We start from the raw sequence: 24,951 nt of genomic DNA, 5'->3' as shown, positions 1-24,951 counted from the left end.
CATGAACGTCCGTTTCACTCCGACCTGCACTTTACTTACTTGGCTTTGTAGCAAAAAGTAGCAGAAAACCGGCAGCGAAATCAACAACAACTTTGCGAGCAGGTAGAAAACATCAGGGAGATTCTAAATAATTCATGTGGTGAAAGGGTGGGATCCCGTCATTGCTGCCTCTCAGCAGACATTGCACCACGAGATGTGCGCCTCGTTAAATTTGGCACGAAAAAAATTACGAGCGGAGGAAACTCGGCGCAAAATAAGGGCTCGTCGTAAAAGAGAGAGGTGGCTCACCAAGGGTTTGCACCAACCACTTTGTTCCCCTTTTGGCGGGATTAAAATGATGGTGATACCGCCCGCTGAATTTAATTTCAAATGGCAATGTGTATTCAAAGGCCGGCTTCCCTCTGGCCCCTCTCGCAATCTGTTTATATTATCATTTCCTCTGACCCAGATGATACTCTCAGCTGCAATTTTCAATTTCGATTCGAAACAGGAAAGGACTTAGAAAAGGGGTCAATTGTCATTATATTTTTTCATTTTAAAAAATCTCCAAGCAAATGCACTGCTTAGAGATAGTTCTTTAAACCAAAATAAATTTTTTTTAACTTAAGGACTACAGACTAAGAGCCAAAAGCTAAAAATGAACTAAGAAATATAATTAATAATAATATCAAAAAAAAATATATATTTCAGTTTGACAAGTTTGTTGTTTAAATTTCAAATTAAATTTTTAATTGCGCTTTTATAGTTCAAAACTTATTGATTAAACCGATTAAACATTGTATTAAATTGATAATAGGTGATTTTGTGGATAAAATATTTAAACCTTTCTGGACCGATAAGGTAAATTACAACAAACAAAAATATTATAATCAACAATATGAATTTCAGGAATTTATTTTGTATGTTCTGTCTTTGTATTTTTTGATGTAATTTCTCTCTCTTGTAATCAATGTAATTTATAATATTGAATGTATGGATGATGTATTTGGGCAGAGAATGCCCGGTGATACATTAATAAACATGATTTTTGAAACTAAATTATTATTCACCATTTCAGTGACTTGTATAAAAAAATTGGGGGAGATTCAATAGACTTAGCTCTCCGGGGATAAAAGATATCCGCGATAAATCCAAAGGGATAAAATCAAATCAGCTGGTTATTTAAAGATCCTCAACATGCTCAACATGCCGGCAATACCAGCAGTGCCGGCAATTAGTGAACATGAAAAAGTAAAAAAAAAGTATAGCTTTTCTTTCATCTGAAGTGTTGCCCAAATATTTAAAGACCTTGTCATTAAAGTGAAATTGGTCAAATAAATCTTTTTCTTATGGCTATTAAATCAATTATTGAACCAGTGGCTGGTTACTGGCTGCCGGCTGTCAAAAATGCAATGACACTCGGCATATGTCAAGAAAATTTTTGACTCCATTTTATTATTATTTTTTTTTTTACCATCGGCTGACCTTTTTGTTTAAAATTGACAGCAAGTTCAACTGGCTCAGCAGTCGAAATAGTTGATGGCTGGTTGACGGAATGCAACTCTTCAATGCAACTGTTGGATCCAACTCTTTGGTCGGTGCCAAACTGTTGGATCCAATTGGATTCAACTCTTTGGTCGGTGCAGAACTGTTGGATCTGTTGAATACTTGATTTGATAGCCATAAGAAAAAGATTTATTTGACCAATTTCACTTTGAAATATTTAAGCAACACTTCAGATGAAAGAAAATCATAAACTTTTTTTACTTTTTCATGTTCACTAACTTTTTCCATTATTGTTATTTGTAAAGTGCAATTAAAATATTTAGCGAATATAATTTCTCTACAAATGAGACAATAAATTTGAAAATTTTAATTTTTGGAGTTGCGAACTGTAACTTTACATGCATAAAATTTTTACAAAAGAAAAAAAAATTCTTGCATAATTTCGCTTTGATGAAGAGATCTTTAAATGTTTCTGAGCAAAAAAAAAAATTAAATAAATAAGCAATTTCAAATTATGTTGTATACAGATTTTTGTGTTAGCTTTAGATTTCAATTTTGCCCTCACTTCCATGATCCTCACAAAATTCCGATTTGAAAAAGTTTTTTTTTCGTTGCAATTGGCCAAAATTAAAAAGTTCGCGAGCATGTTGAGGATCTTTTAATAACCAGCTGATTTGATTTTAGCGCGGGTCAAATGTTTGTCCCGTTTAGGGGGGTAAGAAAAGTTATCCCCATTGATTTGGGGGACAAACAATTGAAGGCGGGCTAAAAAATATTTAACCCGGGACAGTGGTTTAAATTTTATCCCTTTGGATTTATCCCGGGAGAGCTAAGTATTGAATCTCCCCCATTATTTCTGGCATTTTTTTTTATCATGCAAAGGATCACAAAGGATAAACTTTATATCAATATAATTAGCTCAATCATAGTGAATCATAGTAATGATTCAGAAATATTTAGCTTACTAATTTTAAAACCAAAAATTTAAATCAGGTATTCCGACCAGCTAAAATTCCATCCAATTAATTTTGCGAGATGAAAATGACAAGTTCATTTATCGCTTCAGAACAGAGTGCGGCTTTAATGATGAGCCGGTTGGGCAAACAACGGTTTCACTTACCCTTCTTGCTCGGTCGCTGCGAAAACCTACTGCTCTCATTCTGCGGCAGTTCGCCCTCTTCCGACGCAAGGAAAGTTTCCCTCTTCGCTTTATTTCTTCTTCTTGCAATGTAACTTGGCCGGCCTCCGTCGCTGAATCTATTTATTCACACATAGCCCAAGTTTCAATTCGCTCAATCTCTCTTTATCTTTGTGTCCGTAGCGAATTTGCCGCATGCGAGGTTTCCACCCTGGAGACCCCAAGTTCCAGCAGACCCAGGACATCTTGATCAACGTGTGGGATGGCCTCCGAGCTCGCGCCGACTCCAACAAGGACGGTCAGGTAAGATAGAAAAAAAAATGCCAAAATAAATGTCTGATCTTTTTTTCCATCATTTAAAGGTTTAAAGTGCACCATTTACGTACTAGTTTGCAAGTTATCCACTTACTTTCGCCTTTTTTTTAAGTCAGAACCCTTTTTATACAATTATTTCTATTTGCTATTACATGTTCTGTTTATTCCAAAAAACGCCACAGGCTTGCATGTGTCACGGCCCAGAAATAATACAATTATGAACACATGTAATGTTTGGCTTTCCCAAAATGAAATAAATTATGTAACTTTACAGTAATATTGTTTTATCAAATTGTTATATTTAATTTATGGCTTTATCTATGATAAATTTTAATTTTCAAGTTCGTTGGTGAACCAAAAGGTCCACCTATAAAGAAAAATAAAAAAAATTAGCAAACCTGAAAAGAGGAAAAAAATCATTTTAAATGGAAAAGCTTTATGAGAAGCTAAAAAAAATGAAATAATAGTAATAAGAACCTTTAAATTGATACTAATTTATTTATCATATTATTTTAAATTATTTTAATGATATTTTCAACACAAACAACAAATTTAAAGAATCGGGAATATTTTTTTGTTTGATGTTTGGAAAAATTATTTGTTGGAAACGCAACATGCGAAAAAACAAGACATGTGCGACTTAAAAGTCAGGAATTTTCCAACTGTTTAATATTTAGGAAATTCTTCCGGCAATGCAAATTAGGTCTCTTGGCAGCTCTTTAGCGCTCTAGATTTCAAAAAGCTGGAAAGGCAAGCAAGCACCACTCGACGTCTGTCTCGAGAAAAAAGGCCTCTTTCTCTGCATACGTCGTCTCTTTTCACCACATGTTTAGCAAAGAGAGATCGGGCGCGGTAGTCATGTACAGTGTTGCGAAATACACAACAGAGCTAGAGGCCTGCAGGTCCTCTTTGTTACTCTGGTCCGCTTTTCCTCTAGAGGATCCAAAGTAGCAGCGCGCACCTCTAAAAAAAGCGCCACGTGTGTACATATCTTTCTGGAAAGGAGGAAAAGGCCATGTACAAAAGCAGTTGCCTTCGCCACGGCTGCAACAAATTTATTCATATACGTGCGGAGAGCAGAAGGAACTTGCATGCCCGGCGTCCCTCTTTCTTCCTTTTTTTTTTTGCCTAATCGCCTCCAAGGAAGGGAAAAAATATCCAGAGTCGACAGAATCGAGCCGGAGATAAAATGTTTTGCCCTTCGGACCGAATTGTTAACGAAGAGAGGATAAATTTTAAACGAGAGAGAGCAAGAAGGAGTGCTGTTTTTTATCGCATTCCGCCCTCTGCATATTTATTCGCCCCAGTTTTCCGCTTTTCCAATTTATGCAAGTCGGCCTGCAGCATGAGCTATTCAGAAAATAAGCCTTCGTTATTATTATTATGTCAACCCTTGCATTTTTGTATGCAAATTTCACACTTAAAAATTTCTTCCCCTGCCGAAAAAGAGATGATGTTGAAATTGCCGCTGCCCTTTATTGGTTTTGTGGGGAGAAAACTTTTGCATCGATTATCAATTGTTGACGAAAGTTGGCAGGAAAAAATGCCCGAGCGGAAGAAAATCACTGACAAGGGAACGCCCGCCAATCTTCATAAAAAGTTTTTGTAAAATTTAATAGATGTGACCCAAATGAGATGAAATGACGTTTTGTTTTCAAAATTCCAATCCTTGATTTAGTGTGTTTTGAAAATTATGCTTGAAAGTATGGTGAAAAAGAGGGTGTATTTTAAAATCTAAAATCTTATTATTGAGCTAAAATAAAATTTGGATGAGGAACGGTAAAAATCTGTGGCATGCAGGTTTTATTTTCTTTGATAAATTTCAATTAATAAAGATTTCACCTCTTTTTACTTATTTGGAGAAAAATAAATAAATTTATTATTTCTCGCAAAAACGTTAGAAATTTAAAAATAGTTATTGAATACCAATTAAGTATTTAGCTGGTTTCAAGTGACATATAATAATTTATATGTCTCAGAATAATTAAACTTTAATCAATTACTGAATTGGGGAGATTGGCGGTGTTCCCTTGCAAGAGAGCTCTTTGAAAAAAAAATAATAATAAAAAGATCAGCCTTTGGTGCCGTCAGAGATTGCAGGATCAAACCCTTTCATCAGACGTCTTTTCGGCTGAAATTTTCACCTCCTTCGCGTGAGAGCTGGGCTCGCTAATTAAGGGCCTTTGTTTCATTTGTGTGTGTGTTTTTGTAGACGTGGAGCCCCGTAATGGATGGGATGTTGATGGATGTGCTTCTGCTTGCAGGTGAGCCACGAGGAGTGGTGCATGATGTGGGACGAGTACGCCCGCAACTCGGGACCGGCCCTTGAATGGCAGCAGCGCTACATGAACTTCATGTTTGATCTCGAGGACACTTCTGGTGAGTACCTGAAATTCCCATTTTGCCATTTTTTGAGACGTTACGAGTGTAATCATAATTTAACTGGAGAACGCGTTTCAAATGCAATTTAATCGATTGGAAAACCACTCTACGTGGAAAACTACACAAATTAATACAAAACATGTTAATAAATAATCTTTAATATGTTTTATTTCAAGTTTTCATTAAAAATCTTTCTTGCCATCAGTTTTGATATATCTTGCTTCATTTTGAAAAGCATTTTGTGAGGAAAAGCAATTAAGAAATTCAATGTAGCCTCGCAAGCTATCGGAGCGTAACGAGTTGATTTTCGTATGCAAATGAATCCATCCGTTGCTCTTGCACAAAGGCAAATAAAGGAAGTGTTAGACGAGCCTGCAATGCAGAGACTTTCCGGGCGCGCGATGGACGGACAGATTAACAGCACCCGCTGAGAACGAAATCACGCGTCTGGCTATACATCACGTTCCGGCGCCGCCGAGTATTAAGCTGTGCCGCTGCAGAAAGAGACGGGGCCGCTCTTTTGGCGTAATTAAAAAAATACTGCATTGATTTGCTCCTCGCGAATGGAAAAGAAAGAAAAGGAGAGATGCCAACAAGCGCATTTCCTCTGCAGCAGGTGCCGCCGGATTTATTAAATTTTCACTGGAGGAAAAGATTTTATACATAAAAAAGAGCGAGATGATTCTTCTTCTTTGTCTCTCCCCAAAAATAAAAGTGAGGTATGACACCATAGAACTCGGACGAAATTTTCTCGCACTCAAAGAAATCTCAAAATAATTCTGTTGAAAACTGTCAGATATAAATTCTGTTTATAAATTTATTTTTTAATTTTAAAATTAAGGTTACTTATTTTATAAAAAAAAAAATGCATTCCAAGGAAATTTTTCCCTTAAACCACTGTTAAATTACATTTTTATAATTAAAGTAACATTTTTTTTTCTTTTTGTCAAATAATTTAGACTTTTGGAGCAAATTTTTTTTTAGCGAGTTTCCCTTTATTTTTAAAATTACTGAATATTATTTTTAAAATTTCACATCTCTCACAAAATATATTATGCTTTCACAACATGTTGAAACAGAATACTTAATAATTCTCTCTTCCAATTGAACATTGATTTTATACAGTCTAAATTAATTCATAAATTTGCTGTACATTTAATAATTCTCAAATTTTGTAATTTTTCAAAATTTATGTTGTAATTGGAAAGATTTGACATTTTTCTCTCTTAATGTGAATAAAATACAATAAATTTCAATTTATGATCGATAAATTGATGCAAACTACATACATTTGAAATGATTGCTAAATCTGGGAATAGTTGCCCTCATTTGAACCCAATAAACAATTCTTGAAACTAAAGCAATGTTTAAAAAGTTGCGGCACTTAAAAAGAAACTTATAATGGGTGAAAAATCGCGTCCATCACAACTTGCTGTCGGAGCATCTCAGTTTGTCTCCCACAAAGTGGCTGGAATCAAGCAAGTAGGTCGCGGGCCGGACTTGAGATCCAAGGGTTTTTTAATATCTCTCTCGGTTGTGCTTGCGCAGGGGAGGTTAGTGATATTAATGACGTCGTTTTGACGAACTGCACCATTTTCATTTTTTTTTCCTGCAAAGTCCTTGGCATTTTTCATTAAATTAATGCAATGCAGAGAAACACAGGGGTGCTGCGGAGAGGAATATAATAACGTCCCGCGACAAGTCACATAAATGACGACACAGTGCAGAGAGACAAAGTTCAGGCATTTTATTAAAGCACGTGGAGAAAAACCAGACGACAGTAATGATTATTGTCCAGATTGTCGCCGGCCGAAGAAGTTAAATTTTTTTATTCGAGACTGCAGACTTGGAAGGAAGAAAAGAGTCACGCTCCTTGTTAGGGCGGCTCTATTAAATGCAGCCGTCAAGTGCAGTTCCTGGCCAAAGAGCATCAAGTGGTGCGAGAGAACAAAACACCGCTGATCAAAGACAACTCCTTTCCTTGTTCTGCGACGAGACTTATTTTCGCCTCTTGCAGGAAATGCTTCTGACAAAATGGGTCAGAGGAAATACATCATCTCATTAAAAAAAATATTTATAACTTGTTACAAGATCAGTTGGGGTTGATGGGGTTAAGGAAAATATATATCAATAGTAAAAAATTTCAGTTTCAAAAATCGACTAGAGATTGAAAGCTAATTTTGATGATATCGTTGATATTTGAAAGGATTTAACATAATAAAAGAGATTTACAGAACCCAGGGACTTTTCAGGTCTATAGGGATTAATTGTTATTTATAATTTTCCATCCATCAATGGCATCTTTCCAACAGATGCTGAACCTAGCAAAATATTTTATCGCAAAATTACTATACTGTTGAAAAATAGTGAATTTTATATTTTATAAGGTATATTTTTTATTCACCATCTGTCAATTGATTGTATTGACTTGTTTGGAGAAAAATAAATTGAAATTGAATTGAATTTGTTTTAAATGATGGCAAAATGCTTTTCAAAGGTTTCTGTATAACAGTACGTTCATTTTGCGTCTGCATTTTTATTTCTGTCTTTTATAAACTATATCAACCTCTATTTACATTTTACGGCCAATGCGTTTCTTTTCCTTAACTCAATAAAAAAAACCTTTCGACTTTCTCCAAATCTTATTTTTCCATTACGAATCGAGAAAATATTTACTTAGCCTTTTGTTCCAATTGTTTGGTTTCCATTACGAGGCCTTTTTTATTATTTATTTGCGATGACGTAAAAGAATCTCAAACTTTGGCTCTTTTGTTAAGCCCCGATTTAAAAAGGGGAAGCGGGCCTCTTATATTCCACTCGAAATCTCCGCACGTTCCTTTGAACGCGAAACGAATCACTGGAGCCAAAACAAACAGGCACTTTGAAGATGCTGTGTTTCGCGCATCAAATTTCATCATCGTACACCTCGGCAAACTGCCTAGCTTCGCTTCTGGCCGGCTTAAGGGAATTCCGCTGCGGAAAGGATTAGTTTCGCCGAGTTCAAAGAGCGCGGCCAGAAATAGGCCTGCTGTTCGGCGAATGTAGGCCTGCCTTGATTGTCGTAAAAGACGCGCTGCCGGCGTTGCAAAGGGCATTCCGGCCAAAAGTCAATAAATTTTGGCGTGTGGCAAAAAGAACGGAGCGAAAATGATAAAAAAAAAAAAAGAGAGTCGGGCTGACGTAGATAGTAGAGAATTGACGCCGGGACCAAATTAAATTTCAGCAGTCGCTTCAGTTAATGGTGATGATGATCAAGAGTCTTCCCTTTTTTCCATCTAATGACCGGAAAAGCTGCTGCTTTTTCAGCACTTACTCGATGCCAAATGGGAATGTGGTGGAGCGCGAACGATTTTTCAGTCTGTAACAATGTAACGACCGTTATGTACGACCCCATTTCCTTGTATAGCTGAACTTCATTATCTGTTTCAATTGAAAATTTGAACTATTCTGAGTGGTTATAGTTTTATGTCAAAATCTAAACTTAATCAAATAATCAGCTAAATACTTTTGTGTTTTTTTGTTATTTTTATTAAAAGATATCCTAATTTAAAAACAAGGTATCCAACATAGTTCAATTTAATGCTAAATATTCCATTTTTTATGCTTAAAAAAAGGGAAAATGTGCAAATATTTGAAAAATATATTGCTCACATTAGATATTATTAACAATTAATAAGTCATTGACTGACTTTTAGTCAATTTAAAAACTCATAAAAACTGATGTTAAGTAAAAATAAATGTATAAGTCTAATTGTAAGACTCGGCATAATAAAAATTTAGACGGGGCTGACTACAGATGTCCGAAACATTTTGAAAAATTTAAATAAATCCATTTTATTTTTTTTACAATCAAATTGTTCATAATTAAGTCAGGACAAGTATGGTTCAAAAATGGTTTTATTAATTAAATTCAAAATCAATGATCAAATTCAAATTCAATATTGGTATTTACAAATAAATTCTTTTAACAACAACACGGCAGCAGAACAAACTTATGTGAAGAAAACTCGGGAAACCTGGTTTTCTTTGTGTTGTTGGCCGCAGACTGGGCATTTGCACATCCTCGGGCCAAGCATGGGTCCATGACCCTGCAGCATTGCTTCGCGGCACTCACCACAAACCCCCAAATGGCCACAGGTCATGAAGCTGAATGTGGATGGACCATTCTTGCAAACCAGGCACTTCAGCCCCTCCACTGGCGGTGGATTCCTGTCTACGCCAGAGGACAAGAACTCGTGCAGGGCTCGCGCCAACCTGTCTCTGCCTGTTTCAAGGAGATTCAGTTAAAAATTAAGATTGGCTCAAAATCTAGCATTTCTCACCCCACTCGGTCTTTGCCTGCTGACCGTTGGCTCTCAATGAGCTCTGGAGTTCCATCTTTGGCAGAGTTTTAAGCTTATGGACCGTTGGAATGTTCTCAGATCTCAACATCCCAATAGTTGCTGGTAGAAGCTCATCACATCGCAAGCGCTGCAAATTGCAACCATGGCGAAAATCAACATCAAAATATGTACAATTTTAAAAATCTAGTTTTTGAAGAGAGAGAAACGCTTACGTTTCCCACCTGAGCAGGTTCCACGTCTGGCGGCTCGATCTCAGGGACAGGTTGTGGTTGCGGAGCCAAAGGGTTTTGCGGCCCCTGGGGCAGAGCTGGCGGCAGGACTTGAGACTGCGGCTGGGCTTGCGGCTGTGGCTGAGCTTGCGGCTGCGGCTGGCCTTGTGGCTGCGGCTGATTTTGCGGCTGCGGCTGAGCTTGCGGTTGGTTGACATTCCCCATCTTGTCCAAGAATTTTGCAGGAGACTTAAAATGGAGTTCAACAATAAGCAAGTGAAGCGAATTATTTCAAAAATCCAACACTTCATTTTTAAGTTCTATTGTTGCATTTTCAATATTTGTTTGTTTTTTACTGATAAACTCGCCTCTTAAAATAAATAATATGAATTATGGAATGAATTAAACTTTGTCGAGTTGCACTAAATTTCCTACTTATTGAGTTGAAAATTGATTTTATTTCGGCGGCTGTTAAGATGAATAAAAAAAATCACGTAAGAGAACACAGAAAAAATGCAACGTAGCATTTTCATGATCGCATTTACCACAAAACACATTAAAATTAATTCAAAATGCATGATCTTTCTACTGCCCTCTCTCGAAATTTAACCTTTTCATTCCTCCATATATTATAGCAAAAACAAAAGCTTTTTATTGTATACCATAAATTTTTTAGTTTCCGCTTCCTATGGAGATATTTTGTTTTCCAGAGCGACGAAAACGAACAAAAAAACAAAACCTGACTTAATTTGAAACAAAATAAACTTTTCTGAGAAAACGAGACTTTGATGTAGAAGATAATCTGGGCTTGCACGTCCTCCACATTTCGGAATCGCAATTCCGCGCGTCCTTGGTTTTTTTCTTTTGCGTCTCTGGCAAGAGACAGCACGTTGTCATTGTGTTCGCGCGCGCCCGTCCTCGTGAATATTTCATCGAAATTTACTCGTCGCGCTGGCAGGGCTAGAGGGGCGCGTGCCGAACCGCCATTATCCACGTCGCGCGGCTATGTACATTTTGCGAAAATCGACCTAGTATAGCAAGAGGCGCGCTTGTTTATCAATGCTAGGGCGACACAACCGACGCGAGCAGTGAGCACGTGCGAAAGTTGAAATTAGTTCGTCACCAGCCTCTCACTCGTCGTCAGCTGACAGCGACTAATTTAAATAATTGTTGCTGTGTGCCGCTGCAAAATCATATATGCATTTACACTTTTTTCTCTCTGCATTACTTATTAATTGCCAATTACATATTATGCGTTTAAGATAAATTCTAACCCAGTTTTTTTTCAGTTTTTTTTTTTAATATATTATATATCGTTTAATGACATGTGTGAGTGAATTGCATATTTATAAAAATTACTGTGAAGAAGAAGTGATGCAACTGTTTTAAAGAAATATGAATTATTTAATTAGTTCAAAGATATGTTTTTAACTTTAAAAGAAAAACAAATCTATACAAATATTTTATATAATTCAAAAATTACTTATAAAATAAAATTTTTATTAAATAATATGTGAAATTTAAAATTTATCTTATGATGATTAAAGTTCAAATTATTCAGCTAGATTATAACTTTTTAATAATTTTAAACTTAATCTTTCACTAATTTTTTAATTTTATTTGTTGAATTCTATCTAAAATAATTAGACCCCAGCGCTCAGCAAGTTGGTTTAATTTGGAAACCATTTTGCTTTCAAATTAAGCTTATGAGTTCTAGTCTGTTTTTTGATAGGGCTGGCTGCTAATTCTCTCTTTAATGGGGTTTTTTATTCGCTGTTATTTAATTTATTATTTAATCAAAATATGATAGACTTTTATATAATTTCACTATTTTTTTTACAGGTTTTCTTACTTTATTTACGATTATGTTTTTCAGATTTTTTCTTCTCTAATATGGTTATGTTTGACAAAAATAGTACAAATTTCAACTTGAAGCAATTTGTGATTTTTTTCTATTTAAAAATCTTAACCGTCAGAGATTCATGCAGAAACTCAAAGTTACAAATCTCCTTATTTCATTTCACTTTTCACTTATATGAAAATTAAAAAAAGTAGCTTTAGAGTCTCAAAGAAATATTTGAAGCATATAATATGCGAAAAAAATGTTTTTAACTAGAACCTCTTCTTTTAAATTGAATTTGATCTTAAAACGTGGCTCTTCGCTTGTCTTGGTATCCTGTAGGAATCGTTTTTCAAAAAGGACCAAATAATTTGTACTCAATGTTTGCCTGTAATATTTTTCCCAGGTGACGGCTGCATCGACGAGGAGGAGTTCACGACCGTGTGTTCGTCTTATGGGGTGAGCCCTGCCGAGTGTTCAGAGGCATTCAATCGATTCTCTCAGGTATGAAAAATAATCTCCCGCCTTCTGCCCACAACTCCATTAGACGTCCCTGTCTCTCGGGATTTGGCCCCGTAAGCTGCGTTTGATGACACGCGTGCGTCCCTCGTCAACCGCCGACATAATCCCGTCGCCGGAAATCTCCGATTTTTCTACAACGAAATGCTCTCTTCTCGAGTTTAATTTTTAATTTAAAAAGCTGCCGTTCTCGTTGCGATGGACGAAATTGCAGCAATTCTCCCTTATGTAATGAGCGCAGCCTGCGAAAGGGTTTTTGTTTGCTCGGAGCAAAGTTGTGAAGCAGCGATGATTTCATTTTTATGCTCGAGAGAGTAGCTGCTGCTCCCTTGACAGGCAATATTTCATCTTTGAAAGTGCTTTGAAACTTTCATAAGGGACAAAAACACTTAGGGAAAGTTATCTCTGTGCCGTCCAAGATAATTGTTCTCTGGGATAATACGTTTGATCAACTGTGAGAGCAGAGGATTAATTTTTTAAGTTTTTCTTCCACGAGATGACAAATTGTTCGCATCGTTTGCAACTCCTTTGTGTTCTTTATTAATTTTTGTAACGTCAACTCTTTATTTTAGATTTAAGATTCTTCTCGGAATTTAAAAGTTTATCAGAAGTGACATGTAAAAAATTAAAAAATATTAAAAAAAATTTTAAAATCCAAACTATATAAAAACTAACTAGAGTCCATTTTAAATTTATATACAACGTTATTTAAAAATTGCAAAAAAGAAAAGGAAAAAGATATTTTCATTTGAAAAAATTAATTATATTTAAAAATTAAATTTAAACAAGTGAACCTTTAAATGTATATATATTAAATTTGTTGATTTAAAAAAAATAGACACGTCCCAATTAGTTCCGCCTACTTTATTCTAATTGTTATGTTTCGTCTCTGCCAAAAAGCGTTTCCCGGCGGTTTAAAAATCCTCCAAGCCATGATCACGTTTGAGGTTAATGAGGCTGACGCTCTTTTCATTTTGCTGTTGCGCAGAACAAAACTGTGACCGTGGACCGAGCCAAATTCGCCGAGCTGTGGAAGCAATACTTCGCCTCCGAGGACCCCAACGCGGCCGGCAACTTCATCTTCGGCAAGGTGCACTTCGAGTAATTCCGCTCTTTCTTCTCCACCACACACCTCTCTTTATCCTGCGTTTCGACGACAAATATAATTACAAATTTATGAATTGTATTCGTGATTGACACCTCTACCTTAACGGAAAAAAATAGCAGTGCGCTGTAATCAAACGCACAAGCAGTCTTCTCGATTTAATTAAATACCCAACAATGCATTATTCGGTATTGGATTTTAACCTCTCTACTATCACGATAGTCTTTCTCTCTTTAGCTGATGCGACTTAAGCAAATCGCGTGTTAAATAATACATTAGTTAATTAATTGTCCGATTAAAGCAAATTCAGACGAAGAAAATGCATCCATTTTTCGTGTTTGTGGAAAATTGATTTGTGATCAATTTTGACTCTGAAAAATGAGATTTTTCTAAAACGTTTGCCATCAGAACATCTCAACAACAAAAAATTAATGAAGAAATGCAGTTAAAGAAACATTATCTAATCAGTCATTATAAACTAATAGCTGTTCTTGAAAAGTTGGCTTCAATAAATTCAATAAAGAGGACACTCGTAATGAAAATAAAAATTTTAATAACATTTGGAAATTAAATCATATACGAAACTAAAATTGAGATTGCATGCGAATCATAAATCGTGCTGATGCAAAACAATAGCCAACTGTGAAAAGAGCGTGAATATCACACCAATTATATGCAATAAAACTGCCACATACTGTTGAGCATATATTTTGCTTTTCGAAACGCAAAACACGCGGGGAAGTCAAACTTATTTCTATGGATTTATTTCAAGCTTCAGCAAAAATCAGAAATTTCCAAATTTGTCAATCTTGCACTTTTCCATTTCACCTAAATTCTTTTCTTCCAGATTCAAAATCGTGTTTGTTGATTGTTTGGTGTTGTGTCATGTTTTGACGTGTGTTTTGCCAGATATCGTTCGGCGTGTGCTGATTTGCATTTTGAGACATGTAAAAAAAAAACTACACTAGACTACAAACAATAATATCGAAGCTCACATACTTATCCAGTGCAATAAGAGAAGTTACTCGAAGAGAACCTGATCCGCGGTTCGAGCCAGTCAACCGCGGATGCATCTTCTCTTCTCGAGATAAAATAAATGAACAACAACAAAACATATCCCCTTGTCGAGAAGGCGGCGTGTCATATCTGAGTGTGCACTTTGATCGATCTTAATAATATAAAAAAAAATATAAAAAATGAGAAGGAGCCTTCTCGCAGCCCACCCGAAGAAGATATTATACCAGTCGATCATTAAGTGCTTAGTCAGTTATAAAAAAAATGTTAAACTCCTTCTCACAAAGATATTGCGAGCATGGATATATAAATTATACACACCCACCCACATTATATAAATACGCTATGATATTATATTATACATACATGTACTAAACGGATTATATTAATAATTAATATATTGTACCCGGTGTATTGTTGACATTTGTAACCGATTAAATTACACGCGACTCAAGTGTAACGATTGAGGTGTAGTTGGTCCAATAAAGTTAGTGCTCCATAAATTAGCCGCATGAACCTTTAATTACGCTAATGCCCGTGTTTGACGGTCCGGCCGCTCTTTGAGCAATTGCTTTCAATCAACAAACCTCCCAGCGCGCCTCTCTCCCCCATTTTGCTGGTTAATGATGTCGTTAATTTGCGTGGAGGTATGTATGTTGTTCGCTCATTCATGCTGATGCTGCCGCTCCGTCACTTAATTAACAGATAAGGGTCTAATTAAAATTGACTCGCTCGCGGCCTGTCTCGTTTTGAGTACATGCAGCGCTCACCTGCCGGAACCAAATAATAATGAACTGACGAGCAGTGTAAACTGATTTGCATTCATAGTCAAGGACCGGCTTTTTGCTAATAAATAATTCAATTTTGATCAAGGTTCTACAAAGGGAACGGTTTGTTTCATTTCACTTCTTGAGCTGCATTGTTGAACACACTACTTTGATTCTATAAAAATGATAAACTTTTCAATTCATTTGTGTTTATGTATTTAACATTTTTTCCGTTATATTTCCAATACAACTACTTCTTTCCAAATCTTAACAGATTTTGAGTATAATTTTGATAATAATTATACAATACTTCTTGTGACTCTCAAAGAGGAGAGTTCAAGCTATAAAACACGGTTCCTTTTAAGAAAGCATGAAGTTGCCATAAAAAAAAGTTTGAATTTCAAGGAATCTTTTTAATATGTTCCAATAATATCGATCATTTTCCAAATGGCTCAAATTAATTGCAGAGATTTTCCTGTTTATTTTCATTTATATTTGAACAGTCGTTACTGACACGCATTTTTAAATTTAATTCTGTGTTAGTAATTTATTCTCTTAATATTTCATAAGCCTGAAACAATTTTATACCAAATATTTTCAATAAATATAATTGTAATATAGTGAATAAAAAAATTATTACTTTAGTCGTTTAGTCTAATAAACAACCGATGTAGAGAAATCTCTAAACATTGGGCAGACGTGGAGAAATATTTAAAACATTTAGTTAGTCGATGTAGAGAGATATAATTATTATGCAATCCGCGCTACACGAGAGTCGAGCAGGTTGCGTAATTTTATTTATTACCTCAGTTTTCATTGTTATTTCATGTCGATTGAATTAACCTCCAAGTTAAAGAAAAGAGTTTGTTTTGAAAGAAGAATGGACTTCGATGGACCTTCCAGCCTTCTAGCCCATTCGTGAAGCGCAGTTTGGAGCAGATCGTTTTTCCAAGCAACAATGGAATAGAAGCAAGCAGCAGTGAGCATGTTTGCTCTCTCAGTGCCTATTTTAATCCCATTCAAAAGGCAGCAGATTAAATCGCTTGCACGAGAGAAGTACGGCTGTACAAAGAGGGATTCCGCAGAAGAGAAAAGAGGCCGCTGGGATTAGCATTGTTTTTCTGCAAGGATGGATTTATTTTTATAGCACAGATGAAACACATACATATATATTTCCATACACGTGAGGCGAAGTTAAGTGGTACAGTGTATAATACAATATGCACATGCAGATATAGTATGAGAATAACATGAGCTAGTATAACAAGTATGTATAGAATAGTCGTGATATGTGACGGGGAGATGGAACTGAACAAAAAGGCGTCACGCCACCAAATGCGCCGCCGCTCCCATGCAAATTAGACTCCTCAACCTCGGCTCACTCACTCTGTCGCGCCACAATCATTATTTCATGTGTATGCAAACTTTTTTTATCATCGGTCGCAAGAGGAAGAAAAATGAGACCGAAAAACCCGCAGACAGGCGAGAGGAAAAAACTTTTAAACTGCTGATGGTGTTTGTTAAAATTAATCGGATTGTCAAAAAGTTTTGAGCTTGAAATCTGACGGTTTTGAGAGTAATTTTTCTTTCAGACTTGGTTTAAAGATGTTAAAAATTTGTTAAGCATAGTAAATTTTCTGGAAGCGGACTGTTTTATTATTATTACTTTTTTGGCACAGAAAATTATAATTTAAAAGAAGAAATTCGCACACGTGGAGTGAAAAGAGGGCTTATCACATGTTAAATATTTACTTCTGACAAATAAAAAGGCTCTACCAGTTTTTTTCATTGAATGATCAGGAAATTACAAACACAATCAGCAAATTGAAGAGATTCGTTTCTATCAAGAAGTTAATACTGTGTATTTTAGATTATAATATATAATTAATTATTTAATAATATGATTATTTCTTGCTCACATAATAGCTGGTTTGCTTAAATGATAACGAGTTAAAAGGTCTTGACTATAATAAATTATAAACAGAGATCTTTAAAAAAATGCATGAGCATTATATACAACATGATTATTTTCAACGATTCAAATAAAATTTTGCTGTGAAACAAATTTAAATTGATAACTGTGTATTTTATAATGATTTAAAATAAATATGCATAGTGGTCGTTTTATCGAATATTAAAATCTGCGTTTTGTTATAGTATTTAAATAATAAATTATATTTTATTATTATTCTCGGAAAATGTACGGCAGAAGAAAATTTTTCGTCTTTGTTAATAATTTCCAGAAATTTCCTTGCTCTATTGACAGAGAGTAGCAATTTGGATGCGGAAAGCACGGCTGCGGAAGAAGTGAAAAATTGCAGCTTTTATCGACGCGCCAGAGTTGCGAGCGAGTTATCCACCTATAACCACTTTCGCACGAGTCCAAAACTTTTATCAACAGCGCGCATCAGGTATTTGCTGCAATCATTTTTATCGGCCGACACGTATGTTCGGATTCGGAGGGAGGAAACGAATTTGGGGAAACTGCTGCGGCTGCAAAAGTCGATCCACCGCCAGTGGCAAAGTTGAAACAAAGTTTTACCAACCACTTGACTAATAATGGAAAGACCCCTACTTTTCCGCCCGTTGTGTGATTTATATCTCGCTTGTAATAAGCAAGTTGCTATATTTCTCTGCCCTCGGGTCAAAATTTAATCACACCACTGACGTCACAATTTGATTTTTACGTTTCAAACATAGATTTTTTTATTTTTAAAAAGTCGCGGTTTTATAAAGGGGGGTACATTTTGATGGATTTATTTAAGTCTGAGATTTTTAATTTTACAAGGAGTATTTCTAAACAAAAATCTATTGTTCCCATCGATTTTTTTTTTGTTTGTTTTAATTGCAAGGCTTTGTAACAATTTTTTGTATACTCAATTTTGCTATGTATGTTGAAGGCTGGTGTACATTTATCTGAAATTTTCCATTCCACCTTTTACGTATTCCTTTTGCCCACAAATAAATAATAAATAAAAAAATGGCGTTTTTACAAAATTTTGGTTTAAAATTAAGAATAATAAAATTAAATAAATCCTGATGGACGTTTGTGTTGTTGAAGGTTCTATTTCCACTAAACGATTACCAACATCAGTCACGCGTACAGCCTTTGTATTGTCATTTCTTTCTTGGCCACATTTGATATTTTTATTTTGATAAATTTTCTTAAGCTGTTTGCAGTGCCAACGCATTTAAGGAAGCTTTCAGGACAAAAGAATGATGGTATTTTTTTTTTTCAAAATGTTAATTAATAAATTTAAAAATGATGATTTCTTAGTTCTGTGATGAACGATTTTGTATGCAAATTTGTGAATGTTGTTTGTATAGAGGTTAAAGTATAATATTAGGACCCTGACTGGCACCCTGACTCCTTTTTTTCGCTTCAGACTGCATGCTCCATATTTTACTATTTTGTGTTCTATTTAGAAAAATTGCAAGAAGAATAATATAAAAACTCTCTTTGTCTTCTTAAAAATAAAATAAATAAATACTGGTCATAAATTCAGTGTATGTCTTTGAAAATTTTAAAATCGCTTCTTTATGTTAAAATTTCCAACTTTCTTCAAAAGATACTTTCCCAAAGGAACAACAATTTTTTTGTTTTCAAAAAATAATATTTAATTTTAGATTACTTATTTAACAGTTTAATTATAGGGATCGAAAATACCGTTTTGAAATTAAGATTTTGGTTTATAATAAAAAATTAAAAAGTTGCTTCTAATCCTTTGATTCTAAATAAATTGAAATTTTATGTAACAAAAGTAAACTTTTAGACTCAATGAATTTCATAAAAGCAAATAAATGATATGGTAAAATTCCATGAGTCCTTTGTGTTAATTCTCAGCCAATCAAGTTTAGTCCTTTTCTTTTTAAGACAGGGCACACTCCTACAGCTTTATCTTGGACATGGTCTCGAGAAGCGAGTGTCCAGCTGGTTCAGTGGGCGACGATTCCTCCGAGCTGGTTGGCGGAGCGACCAGGACATTGTTGCCGTTGGCGTGGTCGGCCAGCAGTTGCATTTTGTGACTCATCTCTTCACTCGGAGAGTCGAGGAAGGATGAGACTTCACCATGTGAAGAGGAGCTGCCATTGCCATTGTTGTAGAAAGAACTGTTGTCGTACTCCAGGACCTCTTCGTCCTCTAGACTGGAGTAGGATGCGGTTGTCCCGTCCGAACAGGGCTCGCCACTGCTGTCCTCACCACTCTCATCATTGTTGCAGTCTAAAATAAAGTTTTGTTGTTAAAATATGTTATTCTATTTTAATGTTATTATTAAAATTTTATTATTTTAGAATTAAATCTTTTTTAGCTTAAATATTTTTAATTAGATTTTATAAATTTATTAAAAATGCAGCTTATTTAATGGTTTTACAAATTGATGCAAATGATACTATTTAAATAGATTTACTAACAATAAGATAATTTTTTAATAATAAATCAATTATTTTAAAAACAGGAAATTAATGTATACTTAGGTTTATTTCATATATATTTATTAAGTAAATCTTAGATCTTGATAGGATACGCGTTATTGATTGTGATTAGTAAAATGAAATAAATGCTGAAATTTTGAAAATTAAAAATTGTTACTGCACTGTCTGTATTTATTAAAATTCATGTTGATTGAGGCAAAATACATTTAAATATTTTTATGTGTAATAAAATCACATGTTATGCCCACTCTCAAAATTTGATTTTCTTAGCACATAAAAATAATCAATTCAAAAAACTGAACTTACTTAGTTGAATTTTCTCAATGATTAGTGGGTAGAGCTCTTTAGCAGTGGCGTTGTACGGCTCATACTGCAGAACTGAAACGCAAGAGTGGAATATTTATGAGCGTCTTGTCTCATTTCTTGGCTTGCTAAAACTCACTGAGTTTGCAATATTTCAGCGCCGTTTCGTAGTCCTTGGTCATGATGGCGGACAGGAACTGCGAAAGAAAAATAGTTTCTTAACATAGAAAATACTGCAAAATGGGTGTGTAAGAAAATAAAGAAGGCCTATATTCATACTGCAGATGAGAAAAGCCGTAATGCGGCGCCACTCAAATAGATTTATGTATGGTCCGCAGCTATTTTATTCGCCCAACGTTTTGCCAACGGCTGTGGAGAGCCGTCGAGCTGCGATTGGTTTGCGAAAACCCCTGCGGATTAAATACCGACTGCGCAAATGTTGGACGAATTGGATATTTTTCATTTATGAATAGTGATAGTAAAAATACGTCAAGTATTGTATGTAATGCGTTGATAAAGCTTCAGCACACCCTTGGGGGGTTTGACTGCTGCGTGAGGAGATTCCCTTTGAATAAATTATAACTAGGAAATTTTTATGCTTTGAAGAAAAAACAGTGGAAATAGGACGATTTTTTAGCTAATAATAAAATATAATGAATTAAGGCTTCATGCAAAGAAGAAAAAACGATTTTTTTATTAATTGTCTGTGTGGTATGAAAAACCTGAATTAATAATACCAGACTTAACTGCTGGACTATTGAAAATCTTAAGCTACAGTTACTTATACTAAAGCTTTTCATTAAAAGAAAAAAATATAACTAATTTTTACTATAATATACTGTTAAACAAAGACCTTTTTTCTAAAACGCGACATTTTTTACAATTATTTTTTTAAAAGTCAGTTAGTATTTATGTTACGAGATGATTTTACAATCTACACGCCAGGCCGGCGCCCTGAATGCCAGGACAATCTGATAGATGTAACAAAAAAATCTTAAATATGCGCTTTTTTTTCTTAAATTTTACACTAATTTTGCAGATTTAAAAGAACATGTAGCACAATATCGATGAAATTCAATTCACGGTATTTCTGGCCCCACTTCCATGTAGCCAACTAGGCGCCGATAGGCTTGTTAAAGATTACTGAGCTGATTGCGTGCAAGTCGCGTGACTGTAAAGATACAGAGTTGCGTGTCAAGCGAGAAAAATTCAAAGGTCTCACCTCGGCGAGGAACTCAGTTGGCGCCGATGGCGTGTCCTCGTGTGCGTCCGTGTACTCGCTCAAGGACTCGAGACTGCCTTGGGGCGTGTTTGTCAGGCCTGGAATCATTGCTGACACCTTGTTGCTTTTACTCGGCTCCATGACTGAAAAAAAATTTATATCTGATGAATAAATAATTCTGTTGTTAATATTTATTACAGCAATTCATTAAATATCAGCTAGCTGCAGAAATTATTATAAGGCTTGAATTGAACAAATCACCCCTTTTTCCAAAGTTTTTCTGGCTTTCAAAATCCTCAAATAATGACTTACAAATTAAAAATTAATTAACAAATTTAATTCTTATCGTTTGTTAGTGTACAAGTTTTAAAATTATCCCCGAAAATGCTAATAAGAAGTTTGGCATACCACAACCAATAACAAAACATTCATTTTTATCTTTCATTTAACTGCCAAGTTTTAAATATTCTCAAATTTTGTTTCTCCTAATGTTAATCAAAATATCGACCAAGTAAAAATTGTAGATTATTTTCCAGCTCGTTGAAAATCCGTTATAATCTATATGAGATCTCTCAAACACCGAGAGCCTTTTTCGCTAAACATAATCTCACACTTAAACTGTGCCGCATGAAAAAAAGCATAAACGAGAGTCATAAAAGGAAAGTTTCTCAGGTGGAAGAGATAAAAGAGTTGCCGCGCTGATAAACCCTTTTTCCTCTCGTCCTTTGCGTGAGCAGCAAATGCAGTGCAAATGCGTCACCTCAGATCAAATTTTGCACCAGACACTCCTTTTGTGTCTAATGAGACAGACAAAAAAAATGCTGCGGATTTAGTTCTCACAAGTTTATGAAACGAAGAGCATTTTAAGTAGAATGAGACGAGCGCGACGCCATCCTTTTTTGCCGAGTGCAATCTGTGATATGAATAATTCAGAGGCGTGCTCAGTTTTTACGTTTTTGCTGCGGCGGTTAGGCAATGAAATGCAAATTTCTTTGGTGAGATAGGTTTTTAATTTGGAAACAAGCAGTGCTTTCCAGAGCGTTGGAGAAATTACTTCATTTTAACATCATGGACTCCGGATCATTACTCGGCTTGCATTTTATACGGATTGCAAATATCAAATTAAACGTTGGATCTTTATGATTTTTCTTGCAAAATATTAACAGCTTGCAAACTTTAACTGATTTAATGCAGAAGAAAATACTGATCTATGCTTTTTTTTATCATTTGACAATGAATATTTGCAATTTCAATTATTTTAATGAAAAATTTTTTAGGTTTTAAAAGACTTCTGGGTCTTTCTCAAGCAAAAAATTAATGTTTTAAAACCAATTGAAAATAATATTTTGTTACGTTGAGAAATTGACACATTGCTGAATTAAGTTTTAAACAAAATTTCGTAAATCTAATTACCTCAAATTCAGAATTAGTTGTTAAATGAAATTGATTGTGATAAACGAGAAAAAACAACTCATTGCGGCAATACCGCAAGGTCTTCTGGTGTAATAAAATAGCGAATCCTCGATAAAAACCATTTTCATTAGAACATCGGTGGCGCATCACGTCGTCCTTGATGACCCAAGTCCAATCAACCTGACATTCTCACACTAATTGGAAAGCGATAAGTACGGCGACGTGCCGTTGTTACCTGCCTGATGATCTGCGATTGATTTCCGCTCTGTTGGCACGACTATCCACGTCAGCTTGTCAGACCGAGTTAATTACAAGCGGGGAAACACTAATTAAGTCGCGCGTTGGTTCGCCGGCTAGGCCATTCATTCCGAGCCCCGAACATCGACCAAACAAACCGGCCGCAGGAGGAGGGCGCGTAATTGGTTGCTAGCGACGGCCTTGGTTACTTCGGTATGTATTTATTACGTGGTGGGTGTGGGAGGCGCGCACACACAATCCACCCAACTCTATATTTACCCCATTCACCAGAGAGCGAACTGTAACGGGTGAGATCGATGTAGCTCTTAGCTTTCAACGGACGAAAGTGCAAACCTGCTCCAGACCCTTGCAAAAGTTCCAAGAAGAGGCGCTAATTGCGACCGACAGTAATAGAACGAGAAGGGAAATTAAAAGCGTTGTTTGTAGGTCAAGAAGCTTCTACTTCTCTTTTGTTTCTTGCCTCTGGGTCTGCAAATAAAAAGGGAACTGAGTCGGCGTTAAACTTTGTAGTTTAGTGAAGGTATAAGTTCAAAATAGCGTTATCGTGTTATGGAAGCAGTTTGTCGGTGGTTTTGATGTGCATGGTACCTTTTATTAAATTTGTTCAGAGAGCGAGAGGGGAACATCAATTTGCCAAAAGTAATTAAAACTTTCTTGTTTGAAGTTCTGAAATTTGAATCTACACACTTTAATAGGACTTTACTGGTTAGTTAGTTATTAAAATAAGAGAAAATGTAAGCAAAAATGTTTTTCAATCAACAGGAATTTAATTTTTTTAAGCAATGGAAATATTTTAGATATACATATTATTATCATGAAAGCTTTTTATATTATAAATTTTTCATTTTGTACATTTATTTTATTGTTATAAGAAAAATATTCTTGATTACCACAAAACGTAAGTAAGTTAGAGTAAATGGTTTAATGATTTTTTCAATTTTTTGTCTTCAGCAAAATATAATTATTTTCGCCGTTACATTTTTCTTAAAAACAAAAAGGATTCCTTATATGAAAACATAGAAAATAAGTTATTGTGTATTATTATCTAAATAATTCACAGCCCACAGTAGAAACTTTCGGAGTAGAAAAGTGTTATGTGAAACTCTATGGAACAACCATGGGAACAACGAGCCTGCAATGAACAATAAAAACCCCATAGCGCTCCTTTAAATTATTATAAGAATTTATAAATAAGAGACCAAAGTCAATAAAAAATTTTAACGATAATTTCTTCTATAAAAAAGATCTAAAAATGTCAATGTATGCAACCATCGCATTTGTTAAGCTGTACAGGTTGCATACTTCCACAATATTCAGCTGTCAAATCCGCTTGTTCAAAATAGTGTAGCGAAACCACACGCTATATGCAAATATTTCAACGATGAGCTCCTTGTCAGTTTTCCGCTAAATTATTCAGGACAGCCCATTCCATGAGACACAACCGGCACATTGCAACACACCAAATTGCAAAATCCGCCCACCATCAAAGTCAATCTGAATTTGCGAGGATTTCATGGCCTATGAAGTTTCTATTGTGCGCCATTCATGCACAGGCTGGCAGCTCGAGTATTGATTTTCCTCCGGCTTCTCCGTGTATGTTTGGACTGAAACATCTGGCTTTCGATTTCAAGCCGCAAGTTCAGTGCCAAGTCCGCATCAACTGAGCACAACTGTTTCTGTAATGACCTTCTTCGCCATAACCGAATCGAGCAAAAACAAACCGCAGCAACAATAACGAGCAAATACACACTGTTTTAAAATGAGCGACTCAAATTCTACATGTCGTGCGAAATTCTCTCACCTTTGCATAATCGGAAGTCTCCGTTGAGGAAATTTTCTCGAGGTCCTCTAAGGGTCAACAAAGGAACCGGCGGAAGAGAGGCACAACAATGCGGAGGCCATGAGAGAACTGGCGGCACTGACTTTGACCAGAGACCTCTGATGTAACGTTGAAGAATTCTCCACCTCGCGAAATCGAGCAATCGATAGCTGGCAGCGAGCACCACCAACAAGTTGCGCTTCGCCGCCGCGCCTCCCAGAGCGTTCTCCGCATTCCGATTCGCACCAAACGCAGTTAATTATTGCAATTGACTTTCCATGAAAACTTCATTTTATTCCGAATGTGAAACTTAAGATATTTTTCGGAAAGAACAACAATACTAAGAAAAAAAAATATATCTAAACAGTAGATAAGATCAGTTGGG

At 35.5% G+C, this 24,951-nt stretch overlaps 2 protein-coding genes across 5 annotated transcripts in view; one reads left to right on the top strand and one right to left on the bottom strand.

Moving 5' to 3' along the window:
• Nucleotides 1–13,887, top strand: part of LOC132203498 (calexcitin-2) — a 49,392-nt gene extending 35,505 nt beyond the window's left edge. For all 4 annotated transcript variants that reach the window (XM_059631310.1, XM_059631312.1, XM_059631308.1 and 1 more), the window contains 4 exons: nucleotides 2,807–2,926; nucleotides 5,203–5,317; nucleotides 12,119–12,216; nucleotides 13,220–13,887. In XM_059631310.1, coding sequence (XP_059487293.1) covers nucleotides 2,807–2,926; nucleotides 5,203–5,317; nucleotides 12,119–12,216; nucleotides 13,220–13,336 — 450 coding nt within the window. In that variant the 3' untranslated portion in view covers nucleotides 13,337–13,887. The remainder of the gene's footprint in view (nucleotides 1–2,806; nucleotides 2,927–5,202; nucleotides 5,318–12,118; nucleotides 12,217–13,219) is intronic.
• A 3,971-nt stretch (nucleotides 13,888–17,858) lies between these two features.
• Nucleotides 17,859–24,686, bottom strand: LOC132203120 (uncharacterized). The gene is made up of 5 exons (XM_059630621.1): nucleotides 24,549–24,686; nucleotides 21,077–21,219; nucleotides 19,994–20,051; nucleotides 19,858–19,929; nucleotides 17,859–19,339 (listed from the first exon to the last, which is right to left on the bottom strand). Exons 2-5 carry the CDS (start codon nucleotides 21,215–21,217, stop codon nucleotides 19,005–19,007), a joined length of 606 nt encoding a protein of 201 aa, XP_059486604.1. The 5' UTR covers nucleotides 21,218–21,219; nucleotides 24,549–24,686; the 3' UTR covers nucleotides 17,859–19,004.
• Nucleotides 24,687–24,951: the final 265 nt, after the last annotated feature.

This window comes from Neocloeon triangulifer, unplaced genomic scaffold (assembly GCF_031216515.1).
Source record: "Neocloeon triangulifer isolate White Clay Creek 2 clone unplaced genomic scaffold, ASM3121651v1 ptg000017l, whole genome shotgun sequence".
In the NCBI taxonomy this organism is placed as follows: Eukaryota; Metazoa; Arthropoda; class Insecta; order Ephemeroptera; family Baetidae; genus Neocloeon; species Neocloeon triangulifer.
The sequence above is the reverse complement of the archived record's forward strand: the minus strand, read 5'-3'. Positions and strand labels throughout refer to the sequence as shown.

What these genes read in the sequence shown, in the direction of transcription:
- LOC132203120 (XM_059630621.1), bottom strand. Translation starts at nt 21,217, where the DNA reads ATGGAGCCGAGTAAAAGCAACAAGGTGTCAGCAATGATTCCAGGCCTG. An exon ending in GCTGAAATATTGCAAACTCA is followed by an intron (nt 19,930 to 19,993) that starts GTGAGTTTTAGC and finishes CTTGCGTTTCAG; the next exon opens with TTCTGCAGTATGAGCCGTAC. An exon ending in CATTGAGAAAATTCAACTAA is followed by an intron (nt 19,340 to 19,857) that starts GTAAGTTCAGTT and finishes ACTTTATTTTAG; the next exon opens with ACTGCAACAATGATGAGAGT.